The 17,717-nt window shown below is 33.7% G+C and overlaps 2 protein-coding genes across 14 annotated transcripts in view; both read left to right on the forward strand.

The window, feature by feature from the left end:
• LOC134840394 (uncharacterized) lies at positions 1-9,550 on the forward strand (the record flags this gene model as incomplete). Its single annotated transcript, XM_063856175.1, is given in 4 exon segments — positions 1-140; positions 2,590-4,662; positions 6,448-6,906; positions 8,858-9,550. Coding segments are annotated over 3 exon segments (2,931 nt in total). The 3' UTR covers positions 9,319-9,550.
• Positions 1-17,717, forward strand: part of LOC134840218 (androglobin-like) — a 606,395-nt gene that overhangs the window by 494,657 nt on the left and 94,021 nt on the right. The gene's annotated exons all lie outside the window — the stretch shown is intronic.

Here is a 17,717-nt window from a genome sequence, read left to right on the forward strand (position 1 = left end):
TTTTTTTTGCGTTTATGGACTTGTATTAAAAGAACTTGTCAAGTTATTTTCTACTTTTACATATAAATTATTCTGACGGAAATCATTCTACAAACGAAATCGCATCTCAACTGGCCTGATTGCACACGGAAACATATCCGGTAAGCGTAGCAAATGATGAAAATTCGACGAATAGCTATATCTTGAATCTTTTCCCCGTCGAATCCGCACCGGAATTTCAGGATTAAAAATTGATTATATTGGAAAAATTTGCGTAAATTGTTGCCATTATAGTCCGTTATTGTTTCAAAGCTAGAGCATAGAGCTGATTATTGTTATTATAATCGTTTAATATTCTAATCCATTAAAATCCATTATAATCAATTATAATCCAATTAAAACACATTATAACTGATTATATGGGTTGTACCCCCTAAGTTTTTTGCAAATTGCTCTAGGGGGTTGGGGTTGGGTGGGAAGTAAATGTTGGGGTGGTGCGGCGAGTATGTGGTGTGAAGAGTATATGGGGTTGACATGCGAAAATTGTTGTAGAGGCCAGTAAAATTTCATAATCTATAAATGTAATTTATAAAAATACAAAGTAATTTTCATAAAAATACATAGAAAACAAGATAACAAAAAAGATAACAAAGATAAGGATACCTATAAAAGATATTATGATAAACAAACAAGAAAAAAACAAGCTGAAAATAGTTCAAAAAAGGCAAGATAAATCGCTCGAATGGCGAATAGCCTTTTTCATTCATCTGCCTGCAGAAATTTTACTGGCAATTTTTTTTACTCACATTTCGCAATTGTTACAAAAGCATGCGGACTGAGAAGGGAATGACAAAAATAACTGTTCTTCGAACTAAACCTTGCAGAGCACCTCGTTACACCATAAAACTTGTGCCTATATGAAGAGGGGGGAAAGATGCCTGCAAATTGTGGTATAATGTTTAAAGTAATCTTGATTTGGACTCTAATAAACTTTTCTTAATAAAGAAAAAGGTTGAAATTTTCGGTTTTCCAGACTCGTATACATGCAAGAAGAGAAAAAAACTTATGGTGAACTCTTCTCGTGAACTTTTCTGTAGTTTCTTTGTAATTTCGGCAGTAATTATCTAATTTTCTTCAGCAATGTACCATCATTTCCTGAAAAAACTATATATATATATATATATATATATATATATATATATATATATAAATATATGTAAAAAAAAACATTTAGAAAAAAAAAACAAAAAAAGCAAGTGAAAAAAGTGGGAATAAAATGTTTACATTTCTTTCAATTTTTTATGAAAAATTTGCCTACTTCGCAATTTTTTGAGCAAAACTTTGAAAGGATGGAATTTTACATTTTTTTCAAATTGCATGAAAAAGATTTTGTAATCGGATCAAAAGGTTAATTCCTTCTTTGAGTTTAAAGATTTACCGACTAGCACATGACACATATTTCGGATTACTGTCATTCAATGGTAAAAAAAAATGAGTCGAAAGGTGTTTTTTTGTTGGATCGATCATATCATCCTTAAAGAAGCTCTTAGGAGTTCAATTGTGGTGCTTCACTAATTTCTTCCAGTTTTAGTGATTCAATTAATCATAATGGCAAGCAGTAGAAACATGGGCTACTAGCAGAGCTACCGGCTGTTATTTTTGATGGTGTAGCAATGCGTTTTTATCTCTCAGTTTTAATCTGAAAGCAAAATTTTTGTTTTCAATTTTGTCAAATCCAAATTGCATATCAGATAAAAGTTTCAGCTTTAACAAATGAGCCACAAACATTGAACAAAAATTTCAATTACAACTAAAAAAAATGGATAGAAAAAAATTTCAGAAACAAATTGATAATGATTGTGTCCGCATCCAAGTTAAGGCTTATTTAATCGATTATAATAAATATTAAGTACATCTTTGACACTTATTTTGGATTAAAATAACCCAAATTAGGTGTTAAAGCTATTTATACTCGATTATAATCGTGATATTTTCCACAAGGCTATTATATCTCTTAATCCATTATAATTGGTGTTTCATACCAATTATAACTGTATCAAAAGTAGATGGATTATTAATTGATGATAATTGTTCGAAATGTAGTATAAATGATAATAATGCTTTTTCAAAGAGAGATTTGATAATCGATTATTAACTGATAATAATTGATGTTTTCTCAACTTTAGTTAGATTGGCATAAAAATCATAATAAAATCAATTATTAACTCTTGAAACAGGGTGGCACGTTTCTCTCCACGCAATTTTGCGCCTCTCAAGTTTAGTCGCTTATATCTCCCCTCTCTTGTTTCGCCTCTCATAGTTTTTCACATTTCCTTCTCACACGTTTCGCTCCTAATTTTTTTGAACAATTAATTGCCACTATCTAATTTTACGGTTTGTGGGCGAGATGTGTGTAGGGCTCTGCTAGTAGCGCAGAATGTTTCAACTAGTTATCAATATAAATAAGAATGGGGAAAATTTATTATTTTCTTGCAAACCTTTTTGAACACTTTCATTTATTATACATTAAAAAAGTATCTGCGCTTTCTTTTGGCAATTATAATCATGCTATTTATAGAAAAATTTTGAATAAAACCAATCTTTTTTTAGTTATGCGAGACGTCATCAGTGGACTTTAACTTCTTTAAAGACAGCAGTAGTGACCTTGGACCATGGACAGACTTAAAAAACTGTATCCGGATATGGAAGAACGACTGGTTTGCATGCCAATGCTTCCAGAGGAGCTGCGAGACAACCCGGTCGCCAAAAAGCTGGTTCACAGAGAGTCGTCTGTACTGGAAACTTTGGGGCTGAAAGGTCTTCTTTTTCAGAGAGGAGACGTTGGCAGCTATTTTTATTTTCCAGTCTCTAGCAGCTGGTTAAATGTAGCAGTTGAAATCAGAGAAGAAGGCAGCGATATAATGTTGTCCCCAGAGCTGGATGTTAAGCGATTAATCAAAAGCGATTGGGAGAAAACGGGAATGGAACAAAGTTTCAGAAGAACAATTAGTATTCGATATATTTGTTTATTCACCTTAGACTCGTATTCTACAGTAAGCCGAATAGAAAGTTTTGACTTAACTTTGCTATGCACAACGAACCAGGCCAATGACGAATTGGAGTTTCATGAACATTGGCTAACTTTGGACTGTCACCATCGCATAGCTCTTGGACATGCAAAATTTGAAGAGTTTTTGAGAAACTCGTTCGTGGTTCTCAATTGTTACAGGAGTTGCCACTCTGAATTTTTGAACTTATTTCTACAAGAATCTAACAAAAATTGTGGAAGAATTGAACTTCAAATCCAGGGTAATTTTGTTGACAACGAAACTTTGCTATCACGTTTCGACTCCAACTTTCCTCACATAAGCACTAGTTTGAAGTTTTTATCTGTAGACAATCATGACAATAGTTACTCGGCGATGCGTCGTCTTTGTCGGCAAACCTGGTCGCGTGGAGTTGTTGTTGTTGACTGGCCGCTCATTTTTAGAGAACGAGTCAACTTCACCGTACCTCAAGCAAATGATACCTGTATGCTCTATGATGGCCTTGGAAAGTGCATTTCCATTTTGGTAGCTGGTTCGTCTGCTATAAGTGATGCTACATCATTTTATGAGGAAATCGAGCGCTGTTCAACGTCAATTGTTGCATTCTGGTTATTTCTTTTAATTGATCCTTTTCTAAAAAACCTTACGAGCGGTGTTTGGAGTGAAATTGCACAAAGCATCAATTTCGTTGTAGTTTTTCAGAATGAAGCCAAGCTGGCTTTCTCAGATCTAAAGAAACAGGAAAAACTACAACTTACCAAAAAATCACACGCCCCAGAGTTGTCAAAACTGGCAGAGAAATATCAACTGCTTAAAAGTGGTGATCTGGAAAATATGAAGGAAATCTCGCCTTCGATTTGGTCGCAGGTGAAGATTGTTTTCCAATCAAAAAAAGGTAAGTTCGTTTTCTTCAAACCAGGCAATAACTTTAAACTACACGAATGCAGTACTGAAAATGTCTTCGAACGAAACGGAAATCTTTCACAAAAAGAAGAACTTGCAATTTCGAAAGTTGCTGCAGCGATTGTCTTAGGAAGCAATGATAAAATTCAGAACATAAGGAGAGCTTTGGGTTTAAACAACTTGAATCGGTTTAAGCAGATAGAAAAAGAAGAACATGATGATATATTTGGAGATAGTTCTTGTAGTGAGTCATCTGAAGATGAAACCGCACTTACCAAAACGAGAACTATGATGTCCAAAACTTTGAGAAAAAGAACCGTTCAAACCGTAGTTCAGACCAACCAAGCATCTGTTGATCTCAAACTACAAGTTCCTGACAGCGCAACTTTTCCAGTTCGAAATCCTTGTTCCAAAAAGCAGCCAACTTTTCCTTTAGAGGCCAGAGAAAACTCGGGCTCTTATGGGGCCTCGCAGAACCGTGGAGACATTTCGGAAAGTGACTCTGAAAACTTCGAGTTGTCTTATTATTTGTTAGAAAAATCTATGTTCAGAAAGTGGCAAATTCAGTATAGTAACGGAACCCAGAAAGAACAAATGCAGTTTTTATTATCGATCAAAAACTACTACGAAAACGAAGCTAGCCCCAACCCGACAATAAAAGAAGAAATCCTCGCGCTATCCCGAGCAGTAACTTTTCAGAGTTTTTCAAACATGCCAACTGATCAGTTCCACGGTAAGAAAAAATGAATTAAATTTGTATTTTCATAATTTATTAATCATAATAATGGGCATTTCTGCCAATAAAAACATTTAAAAACATCATAAAAACCAATTACACAAAATTCATATAATTTTTTGAGCCTGTGAAGCTTTCTTTGGCTCGAACTAAATGTACCAGTTAACAATTACGAAAATTTGGTTAATATTAATTGTGGTTTCTGCGATTCGCAGAGGATCTTTGAAAGGCCTTGCAGCCTTTTTAAGCATAGTTCGTTTCTCTTATTTCCCCACATTCCAGAGCGAGTTAATTTGTTGAGCGACGCTCTTTTTTCGCGACCTCATGTTTTTTTCTGCGTCTAGAGCTTTCCCGTTGTACTACTATTGCAGCCGTAATTGGTCAGGCTGTGGTAGACCTAAAGCTAGAGGTTGTGAGAGCTTGTCCTCACGCACTATCATTGCCATGGCAGGGGATCAATCACACGATCTGACGCTCACGAAGTGAACACCTTACATTTTTGCTAAGTAGTTCTACATTTATAGTCAGCAAATTCGAAAATAAGTAATAGAAAAATTGAGTAATTTATTGAAAAAATTTTACATCACAGGAATTTGGAGAATGTAGTCAGACGATCCTTCAATTCGTTTCCCAAGTATATTCTCCAAGTTACTGTTATTCTGAAGTTTCTAGCAAATGTAAGCAATATCCTCCGGTTCAGAAAGCATTGCAAATTATTTGAGGCTAGCTAATTGATCCAGTTATTGCACATGGAAGGAAAACTAGACTTTTTGTCCATTCACAATTTTTCTTACAACATCTGCCGACATGCTCAGTTCTGCTGACATTCTCAATTTCTTGAAAATTCAAATGAATTACTTTTTGTTCATTTGAGGTAGTACTTGATGTTTTAAATTATATGCTTTGAGAATATTTTAATTTTTCTCGGATTTGCGGTTCCTAGTTTCTGCCGACTGATTTTTCGTTTTTTTTTAAAAATAAAACCTATATTATCTGGTGCGTTTTTAAACCGTTTCCTTCTAAAACTTGGGTTTTTCAAATTTTGATTCGAACAGTTCCTAATTGATAAAAACTGATTTTATGAAAATGCGTGGAATTTTGTTTTTTATTTTTTTGACAGCTTTGGAAAATTTTTCTTTTTCCTCAAAAAAGTTAGTTTTTCTGGAAACCGACCATTTATAACAAGTTGATCCAATGGAAAAATCGCACACTACGTTGTCTGTCTGCATAATCCCCTTTCTACCTTAACCCACTTTGGAATATTCATTTTCTCAAAAAATTCCCTCCTAAGACTAAAATTTGGGGTTCAATCAAAAGCACGGGCTGTTGTTCGTCAAGGAGAAGCCAAAATTTTTACTTTTTTTTCCATTTTTGAAAATGTTTGGAATCTTTTTGACTTTTTTAAAAACCAAATTCCAAATTTGAGATTAAGGATTGAATCGAACTAATCAGCTGCAAAAATTTTCCCTACAGAAGCGTCGACTCCTAAACTTAAATTATTGTAGGAGGACATTTTTTAGAATTTTGTCTTTAATTTTCCGCTTTCTAATCAGCAAATTCAAAACATTTTGTGCTACTCACGCAGCCACTATTTAATCTTGTTTCAAAATTTATCAGCATCTATCAAAGTTCACCAATAGATTTGTGTAAATTTTCAACGCTTGTCGTTCACATAGATGATGCATATTTAAGCTTCAACTGAATAAGTCTAAATCTTTTATCATTATATTTCTTATAAAAGAGGTAATACTAGTATTTATAAGAGTTGCCTTATCTGTTTAGATTTCTTATTCCAAATTATTTCCCTTGGAGAAGGTTCACAGCTGATAGAGTGGTTACTAGAACTAGACATCGTTGGTCTAAGCAAGAGTCCTGAGTTGCGACCGAAATTGAGCCATCTTCTTCTGAAAGCATGTCAAAAAAACATGCTGAAAACAGTCGAAGTTGTTATTCTAATCTTAGAAAAATTTGAAACTTTACAAAGCGAATTGGAGGCAATTGAAGAGACTGGAAATACAATTTTTACCCTTTTGTGTCAGAATGCAGATGTCAATCTCGAAATACTCAAAACGATTCTTCAAAATTCGTTCCCCGTCGGCCTTGTTTTGCATCAATTTGAAGGCAAAAATGCTTTGGAGTGGGCAGAGTTTCACGGAAAACCAGAAATGAAAACCTTACTAATGTCTAATGAGACCTTTCGAACAGCGTTTGAATTATCGTCTGACGACAGGCAAAACCTAGGTTAGTGATATGCTGTATTCTGAATTTCATATATCACAGAGAAGATAACCAATTTTCACTTATTTAGATCTTATGGTTTTTTTCCAGATGCGGATCTCAAAAAAATAAATTCTATAAAACTTGTCGGCCTTTTTTTAGGTCGAACAGATTGATTTGCTGATCTCTCCCAAATCACAGTAAAGACCTTTCTTCGACCGAATTTTCTGCGCCACACCCGAATTTTCGAAAAAACAGCTTTTGGAAAGATTTGTCTAGAAAAACGAGTGTTTTCATTGGAGCGCGCTCCACTCTCAAATTTTGTATATAGGTGCCTTTATAAGAATTTTAGGGTAGGTCAGCCAAAAATAGATGCCTCAAAATATCATCAAGAGGGACCCTTTGGGTCGTCGGTTGGTCGATTTCCTTAAAAGGATAAGGTCTTTTCCTAAATCCGCCCCCTGTTTTTTCTGTTTAGTTATGTTTTACTGAAAGTCAAATCAGTTAGTTTGCAAATGTTTCTTTTTGGCTATTTGATTCATGATTTTCAATCTGCAAACTGAAAACAGTTTATTAATGCAGTGAGATTTTTTGTTCGCATTTTTCATGAAGGATTTTACGATTGATTTCGCAGTTTGACTATTCATTTTTTTTTCACTTTAGAATTTTTTTTTGCTAAATTGAAAGAAAAGTACGCTTTTTAAAAAGGTTTGAAAAGTGTGATTAGGTTATAGTTTTGAAAATGAAATTTAAACTAAGATTTCTCAGCTGAACAAAAATTACTTTTTGGTTCATTTCTTCACGATTGTTTAGTTTCTTCAGAAATTTAAACAGCTTTAAGGATATTTTGTTTATCGGACTTTCGAAAAAAAAATAAGAATTATAAATGCTTGAGATGGTTTTTTATTCAGAACATTTTGGCAACCGAAATAATAGTTTTTAAGTGGCCGAACGAGGCCAAACTGTACACTGGATAGGTTCACAATTTGGTGTCTGTAGGTCACTGGAAACCGTTACTGTAGTTTTAATTTCATCGCAAGAAATTATCATCGGAGCTTTTCAAGACTGGAAGAGCTTTCATTCATTGGCGGATCCAAGATTTTGTCGAAGTGGTTCGCACAATAGTTTCGACCAAATTGATTATCCGAGCTTCCAGAAATCACTATAAAGATCCTCATTCGACCAAGGTTGCTGTGCCGCAGCCCATTTTAAGATAAACAGACGACTAAAAAAGCATTTTAGGCAGTTTTTAGAAATTGTTGACCCCTGTCAAATTTAGTATATATTGGCGTCATAGGCTCCTTTTGAAAAATTAACGGTCAGTCAGTCAAAACTGGATGCCTTTAAATGGTACCAAAGGGGGATCCTTTGTTTTCTCAGGGTGTCGAATCCCAGAGGAGAGATGAAAAGTCTCTTCACTTTTTGACTTTTATTGCAACTTTAAATCCTCTGAAATAAGGGCGGATCTAGGATTTTCTCGAGCAGATTTTTTAAAAAATTTTCAAAAATTTTGTCGACTTTTTTATTGGTCGACCAAATTAATTTTCCGAGCTCACCCAGAACACTAAAAAAACCTGTTTTGGCCAAACTTTGTGCGACGCAGGCAAATTTTTAAAGATTAGGCCGAAAAAAAAACTTTCTAGGCATTTTGTGGCGAATGTTGATCAAAAATTAGCGTTTTTTTGGCGCGAACTTCCCCCTCGAAATTAGAAAAAAATTAGTGCCAGAGGCGCCTTTAGAAAGATTGTAGAGCCAGTCAGTCAAAAATGAATATCTCAAAAAGTACAAAGGGGGGTTACCATTTGGGTTGGCAGGCGGTCGAACCTCTGAGAGAAAGAAGCGTCAGACCCGCCCCCCTAAATCCGCCCGTGCTCTGAAAGCTCTTCTAAAGTCAAAAATCTTTTATAGTCCAACTATTTTCATCATCACTACTTTTTCAGTATTCTGTTGGCAATGCGATGTTCTTTTTTTGTAGGTCGGAAAATCGATGCATCAAAGAGTTTGACGAATATCGTGAACAAATTGGAAGAAATGAGAAGCAACATGAATGAAATTGCGCAGACGTACTCTGAAAAGAGCATTCACAACTTTGATTCCCTACAAAAGCTATTGCAAACAACTCATGACTTGGCACTTCAAATTAACTCTGCACAGAAACCTGAAAAATTAGACTTTTATTCTATGGAAAAAGTTTGCGAAAGCTTGACCAACTGTGCAAACTTTCTAAGATCAATGATTGGGTTTGTGTCATTCAAAATGAAGAATCTGAGCCACGGCGAAGAAAAAGCTAACAACTGGACTGAATTAGAAGGAAACTATTTTACTTCTTTGCAGACAAACGTGACCGAAAACTTGGGAGCAATCGAGAGAATTATCCACAGAGAAACACCTGAGCCAAAATGCTCCCTACCAAATATCTACTCCAGTCAAATCTAACCATGATAGTTGATGAAATAATTTTTCTTGTATTTTCTGTTTTAGTACCGTTTCAGAGTCATATTTAACTGGAAACAGTTATTGAAACTTGAACTTGAACCTTAAATCCCTATTTTAGATAATTAAACCAGATCGTCAAAGCTTCACCGACGATTTTATTTTTAAATCTTTCTTGGCTTTTTGTGCTAAATTTATTAACCTTAATTCTTTCTTAAACTTGGATCATCAAGTCTTTTCTTGGACCTATTAAATTTCACTTTAAAATTCAATATATCCCCTTAATCAGGTTTCTAACGAACTAAAACGTCGATTTAATTTCCAGCACTTCCAAACAACCCAGGACTATTTGACAAACTTTTCTTAAAATTTTCACCATTTCAATTAGGATAAACAGTGAAGAAGTTCGGTTTCTCAACCTTCACTTGAACCCTACCTCTTATTCGACCCAACCTTATAACAATCATAAGAACTAGCAAGTTCTAAAAAAATATCTAATGATCTAATTGCGTTCAAATTATACCTGAACCTTGTGGATTGATGTTTTATTCTCCAATCCTAGATCTCGTATCGATCTCCATTAGGTAAAATTGAGAAGACTTAACCATAGAAAGCGCCCGATAGGTTTGAGAGCAGTAAAACATCATTGTATCGAATTGATATACTCTCTCCCTAACCCGTCTTGCCACGACAATACGACCCGAAGAATTAGGAGAACAATCAAAAACAGAGTAAGAACTAACAGCTTAGGAGCTAGAACAATCAACATCTGGATTCTGTATCCATCAATCACCCTAACACTTATGTCATTATTAAGCAAGCAAAAAAAGTACTCAATTGTCTCAACCACTACACCCAATATGACTTTGTAATAACAACGCATCAACAAAATTCAGGATATTTTAAATTGAAATACAAAAAAAGAAACCTCTTCTCTATATAAATAAAACCTAGAAAAAATCGTTTCTCAAAAAAACCCAACGCAATTTCAGAATCTGTCACAACAATATACATAATCTTGAAAATCTGAAAGATCAAACAACTATCCAACAAACACAAAAAAAAGACGTTTTTCCGATTCCAAAGCAACAACAGCATCATCCATTGAAAGCAAACGAAGAAAAAAAATTAATTGTTACAAAAAAGCGGTACGAACATAGAATCGGAATCAATCCATAACATTTTTTGAAAGTTACACTCTAGCAGTAATACCACTCCATAAGGATTCATCAAATACGATGATAAAATTCAAAATGGTTCTACCCTATCATTCTTTTTAAATCACGATGGTGACCCATAATGTGGAAAACAAACAAATTTGTCACACGCTTATAATAATATTATTTCTAAACGGTAATATTCCATGCAGAGGAGAGTTTCCAGAAGTAAAAAAAAAGACAAATAATTGACCATTATCTTACAAGTTCAAGCAACATAACCTCACAATATGGGGAACCTTTAATCGAAATAAAATCACCACATCAAAACAATCAAACATCATACGAAGTAAGAATAGCTAACATAGAATTAGTTTTTTTTTAAATTTCATAAAATATAATAAAAACATACAACATCAATCAGTTTCTAAGTGATAAAAACAGTTTTTATGAAAATGCGTGGAATTTTGTTTTTTATTTTTTTGTCAGCTTTGGAAAATTTTTCATTTTTCTGAAAAAATTTAGTTTTTCCAGAAACCGGCCTTAACAATTTATAACAAGTTGTTCCAATGAAAAACTCACACACTCCGTTATCTGTCTGAATAATCCCCTTTAAACCTTAACCCACTTTGAAACATTTCATTTTCTCAAAAAAATCCCTCCTAAGACTAAAATTTGGGGTTCAACCAAAAGCACGGGCTGTTGTTTGTCAAGGAGAAGCCAAAATTTTTACTTTTTTTCCATTTTTGAAAATGTTTGGAATCTTTTTGACTTTTTTAAAAACCAAATTCCAAATTTGAGATTAAGGATTGAATCGAACTAATCAGCTGCAAAAATTTTCCCTACAGAAGCGTCGACTCCTAAACTTAAATTATTGTAGGAAGACATTTATAGATTTTCCGCTTTTTAATCAGCAAATTCAGAATATTTTGTGCTACTTTGAGCCACTATTTAATCTTGTTTTAAAATTTATCAGCGTCTATCAGAGTTCATCAATAGATTTATCTAAATTTTCAACGCTTGTCGTTCACATAGATGATGCATATCTAAGCTTCAACTGAAAAAGTCTAAATGTTTTATCATCATGTTTTTTTTTAAAAGAGGTAATACTAGTATTTATAAGAGTTGCCTTATCTGTTTAGATTTCTTATTCCAAATTATTTCCCTCGGAGAAGGTTCACAGCTGATAGGGTGGTTACTAGACATCGTTGGTCTAAGCAAGAGTCCTGAGTTGCGACCGAAATGGGGTCATCTTATTCTGAAAGCAAGTTGAAAAAACATGCTGAAAACAGTCCAAGTTGTTATTCTAATCTCAGAAAAATTTGAAATTTTGCACAGCGAATTGGAGGTAATTGAAAAAACTGGAAATACAAATTTTACCATTTTGTGTCAGAATGCAGATGTCGATCTCGAAATACTCAAAACAATTTTTTAAGTATCGGTTCCCAGTCGGCCTTGTTTTGCATCAATTTGAAGGCAAAAATGCTTTGGAGTAGGCAGATTTTCTCGAAAAATCAGAAAAGAAAACTTTACTAATTTGTTATCAGATCTTCCGCACAGCGTTTGAATTATCGCTTGACGACAGGGAAAACCTAGGTTAGTGATATGCTGTATTCTGAATTTGATTTATCACAGAGAAGATAACCAATTTTCACTTATTTAGATCTTATGGTTTTTTTCCAGATGCGGATCTCAAAAAAAATAATTTCTCTAAAACTTGTCGGCCTTTTTCTAGGTCGAACAGATTGATTTTCTGATCTCTCTCATATCACAAAAAAAACCTTCTTTCGATCGAATTTTCTGCGCCGCTCCCGAATTTTTGAAAAAACAGCTTTTGGTAAGTTTTGTCCAGAAACTCATGTTTTTTATCGGATCGGGCTCCGCTGCCAAATTTTGTATATAGGTGCTTCTATAAGAATTGTAGTCAGCCACGAATAGATGCCTTAAAATATCATCAACGTGGACCCTTTGGATCGTCGAAGCCCAGAAAAGGATAGGGTCTTCACCTAAATTTGCCCCTTATTTTTTCTGTTTAGTTATCATTTATTGAAAGGTGAAATCAGATAACTCTTCTAAAGTTTCTTTTTGGCGATTTCACTAATGATTTTAAAAACTGTCAAAAAACAAAATGAGAACTTTTTATTAAAGCAGTGAGTTTTTTGTTCGCGTTTTTCATGAAGGATTTTACGATTGATTTCGCAGTTTGATTATTCATTTTTTCACTTTAATTTTCTTTTGCCAAATTGAAAGAAAAGCACGCTCTAAAAAAAGTTTTGAAAATGATATTTATAGTTATAGTTTTGAAAATGAAGTTTAACTAAGATTTCTCAGCTGAACAAAAACTACTTGCAGCTGAACAAACTAAACAAAAATTACAAAAATCTAATAAGATTTTGTCGAGGTGGTTCGCAAAATAGTTTCGACCAAATTGATGATCCGAAGTTTCAGAAATCATTATAAAGATCCTAATTTGACCAAGGTTGATGTGCCGCAGGCGAATTTTAGATAAACAGACGGCTAAAAAATTGTTACCAACAGAATTTATTTCCTCGAAAGAAATCAAAAAGACGAACATTTCTATTGAAATAAGTTGGAGTGATTTTGCAATTATTTCAAATATTACCAATAGCCGTTTAATTATAACAGTACAGACAAAATCGCGAGAGGTTTTTTTTCTGCTTACAAAACTGTAGTTTTCATCGAGCTGCGATTTCCCGCTTGTGTTTTGCTGCAAACCGTTATGTCTGTTCAGAAGAAGAATTGATTAAATTTACAGTCAAAGTTTGGAAAATTTCAATGCTTGATGTATGGGAAAAAACTTTCTTTATAATATTGCGTACGCTGTTTTTAAAGATAGAGAAAAACGGTGGTTTTTATTTCTTGAGATTGCCCCCAAATCTATTTGATCAAAAAATATACAGAAACAGTTCAGAAACTAACTAGATGAGCTCTCAACAATTTCTTGTGTTTACAATTAGGTTACTAACTCGATAAATTGTTTTCGACAAAAATGATGTTATTTGTGGTACATATTGATTATGAAACTCTCAACTAAACAAATTTAATTTACAATTTAAAAAAAAGGAAGGATAAAAAGCTGATGGACTGGTCTTACAAATCGAGAATGGATGGCTTTAAAATTTGGGAAGGTGTAGAAACCTCGTTTCACATACCTTCAGTACATGAATGTCAAAAATGTATTTGTCTGGACGCCAAGAAAAAGGTCATCACGATGATTGGTGCAACATAGGGAACCAAAAAACCAAAAATCCAAATAATTAGTCCCCACAAAAACCAAGCAACAGTAAAGCCAGCGACGAGAAAAACGATGATAAAACAACAAGCGATAAGTTTTGTAATGGTAGCAAAAATGTCGAAGGAAAAAATGTCGAAACACCAGCATCTAGAGTTTTGGTTATTGAATCTAAAACAAAACGTGCAGCAACTCCAAGCGAAGAAAAACAAAATGATGAGGTTCTCAACAATCAGGTCGTAGATTCTTACTCTGCAAAAGAAAAAAGACAATTCAAATATCGAAAATATTAAACGGAAATGTTCCTCTGACGGAAGAATGCTTACAAAAAGAGAGCATGAAATTTCACCAACCTCTTGGTCAGTTTTCACACGGAAGAAAGGGCCTAAAATAAAATCTAAAAATAACGAAGAAGACTTGGTTGGAGGGAAGTGTTAGCAAAATTTCTATGTGCGAAAAACCAGATATTTTTTCTGTTAATATTTTTAGCATAGGAAATCCAGCTAAATTAAACTCAATTATCAAAAAATGCGAAGTATTAAAAAAAATTGCCCAGTTTCATTTTGTGCATCCAGGAAGCAAAAATATCAAATCTTACAATTATACATCTGAGTTTATTAGATAAATAAACTGTTTTATTCGATTTCATACCGGGCTCAAACATTTCTGATGGTTTTTTAACGTTATGGTCATCAAACTTCAGTCTTGCAAACAGAATTGCTTCAAGTACAAGTTTTCAATTGTTAAAATTTGTCAAACTTGATTGGTATGTTGTCAACGTTCATGCGAACCCAAATTCCTCCCAAGCAACTTTGAATTCCTTGAAACTAAGTGTCAAATTTCTACTTAATGAATCGAAATTTATCATGACGGGTGATTTGAATGCGAGATGTTATGACAATATTAACAGTTCTTCAATACTTAAGTTAAGAGATGCACGTATCAAACGATTCACCCAACTCAAAAAACAAACTTTTGATTGTTTTGGTTTTGTTGATTTCGCACTCAAGATTGATTTTTTTGATTATACACATTATGACAAACATCACAAAACGTTTGAGCGCATAGATTATGTTTTTACGAAATTCCAAACAGAGTATGACTCTAAGCAAAGCACTCAAATATCAATCTCTGATCATTTGCTTTTAAACGTTTTTGTTAAGCCATCTAGTTGTATCAGCGCGGCCCTAGTTACTGGAAACTAAATGAAGAAATTTTAAAAAACAACGCCAGCTTAATTCGTGATGATCTACAAAATTTTTTTGAAAATGAATCACCAAGTAGTTACGAAAACTTTAAGCATATTTTTCGTGAACTTCCGAAGTTTATTCAAGAAAGCAAAAATCGTGTAGGTCAGAAAACACTTAAAATAGTGAAGTCTCTCGAAAATGTTCTCAGAGATTGCATTCACGGCGGAAAAGGTCCAAACCCGAGTTTGATTGAAAAAATCATTTGGTTTCCCAGTAAAAGGATTTTTCAGATTTTCGAAAAATTCAGAAAACTCTCTGCTATACTTTTGATGGTGTACTTTCGAAATTGATTAAGAATGTCCTCATCCGTATGATAAACGTTCCGATCCACTTGAATTCGCTTGATTGAGTTAATTGTGTTCTTTGAGGTCCTTTGACTACAAAATATGGGCACACCATCAAAAGTATAGCAGAGAGTTATCTGAATTTTTCGAAAACCTGAAAAATCTTTTTCCTGGAAACCCAAATGATATTTTTCAATCAAACTCGGGTTTGGACCTTTTCCGCTGTGAATGCAATCTCTGAGAACATTTTCGAGAGACTTTAATGTATTAAGTTTTTTCTGACCTACACGCTTTTTGCTCTTTGGGCCGCGCTGATACAAGATAGATGGCTTAACAAAAACGTGTAAGAGTAAATGATCAGAAATTGATATTTGAGTGCTTTGCATAGAGTCATACTCTGTTTCGAATTTCAAAAAAACATAATCTATGCGCGCAAAAGTTTTATGTTATTTGTCATAATGTGTCTAATCACAAAAATCATTCTTGAGTGCAAAATCAACAAAACCAAAACAATCAAGATTTTGTTCTTTGAGTTGGGTAAATCGTTTGATACGTGCATCATTTAACTTAAGTATTGAAGAACTGTTTTTATTGTCATAACTCATCCAAATCATCCATCATGACAATCATCCAGCGCATTAAAATCATCCATCATGATAATTTTCGAAATATTAGGTAAAAATCTGATGCTTAATTTCAGGGAATTCTGCTTGAATTCAATTTGGGTTTGCATAACCGTTGATAACAAATAATCAAGTTTGACCAAATTTAACAATTGAAAACCTGTACTTGAAGCAATTCTTTTTGTAGGACTCAAATTTGATGACCATAACATTAAGAAACCACCAGAATCATTTGAGCCCGGTATGAAATCGAATAGAACATTATATTTATCCAGTAAACTCAAATGTATATTTGTAAGTTTTATTATTTTTGCTCCCTGAATGCACAAAAGGAAACTAGGCAATTTTTTTTTAAAACTTGGCATTTTTTGATATGTGAGTGTAATTTAGCTGGATTTCTTATGCTACAAATATTAACGGAAAGAATATCTGGTTTTTCGCACACAGAAATTTTGCTAACACTTCCCTCCAACAAAGTCTTCTCCGTTATTTTTAGATTTTATTTTAGGCCCTTTCTTCCGTGTGAAAACTGACCAAGAGGTTGGTGAAGTTTCACGCTCTCTTTTTGTAACCATTCTTCCGTCAGAGGAATATTTTCGTTTGTTATTTTCGATATTTAAATTGTCTTTTTTTTTGCAGAGTAAGAATGAAAATCTACGACCTGATTGTTGAGAACCTCATCCTTTTGTTTGTCTTCGCTTGGAGTTGCTACACTATTTGTTTTAGATTCAATAACCAAAACTCTAGATAGTGGTGTTTCTAAATTCTTTCCTTCGACATTTTTGCTACCATTACAAAACTTATCGCTTGTTGTTTCATCATCGGTTTTCTCGTCGCTGGCTTTACTGTTGCTTGTTTTTTAGTGGGGACTGATGATTTGGATTTTTGGTTTTTTGGTTCCCTCTGTTGCACCAATCATCTGATGACCTTTTTCTTGGCGTCCAAACATCGTGCATTTTTGAGATTCATGTAGTGAAGGTATGTGAAACGAGATTTCTACACCTTCCCAAATTTTAAAGCCATCTATTCTCGATTTGTAAGACCAGTCCGTCAGCTTTTTATCCGTCCTTTTTTTTAAATTGTAAATTAAATTTGTTTAGTTAAGAGTTTCATAATCAATATGTACCACAAATAACATAATTTTTGTCGAAAACAATTTATCGAGTTGGTAACCTAATTGTAAACACAAGAAACACCTTCTAAATTTTTGAGAGCTCATCTAGATAGTTTTTGAACTGTTTCTGTATATTTTTTGATCGAATGGATACGGGGGCATTCTCAAGAAATAAAAACCATCGCTTTTCTCTATCTTTAAAAACAGCGTACGCAAACTTATAACGAAAGTTTTTTTTCCATACGTCAAGCATTGAATTTTTCCAAATTTTGCCTGTAAATTTAATCAATTCTTCGTCTGAACAGAGGTAACGGTTTGCAGCAAAACACAAGTGGAAAATCGCAGCTCGATGAAAACTACAGTTTTATAAGCAGAAATAAAAAACATCTCGCGATTTAGTCTGTAGTGTTATAATTAAACGGCTATTGGTAATGTTTGAAATAATTGCAAAATCTTTCGAACTTATTTCAATAGAGATGTTCGTATTTCTCTACAAATTTTTGATTTCTTTCGAGAAAATAAATTTTGTTGGTAACAAACTATTTTGATCTGACATATCAGAAGCAAAGAAATCGATAATTTTTAGACTAAAAAGTTTAAGTTGTAGGCATGGTAAGCTTACCCCACCATCTAGGATGGGGTGATATAAAACTTCTTTCCTTATGTCGAGTCTGCTTAATTTTTTCAATTCTGTATTTAGTAATTCTTGGCATTTACTAAG

The sequence above is a fragment of the Symsagittifera roscoffensis genome, chromosome 2 (assembly GCF_963678635.1).
Source record: "Symsagittifera roscoffensis chromosome 2, txSymRosc1.1, whole genome shotgun sequence".
In the NCBI taxonomy this organism is placed as follows: Eukaryota; Metazoa; Xenacoelomorpha; order Acoela; family Convolutidae; genus Symsagittifera; species Symsagittifera roscoffensis.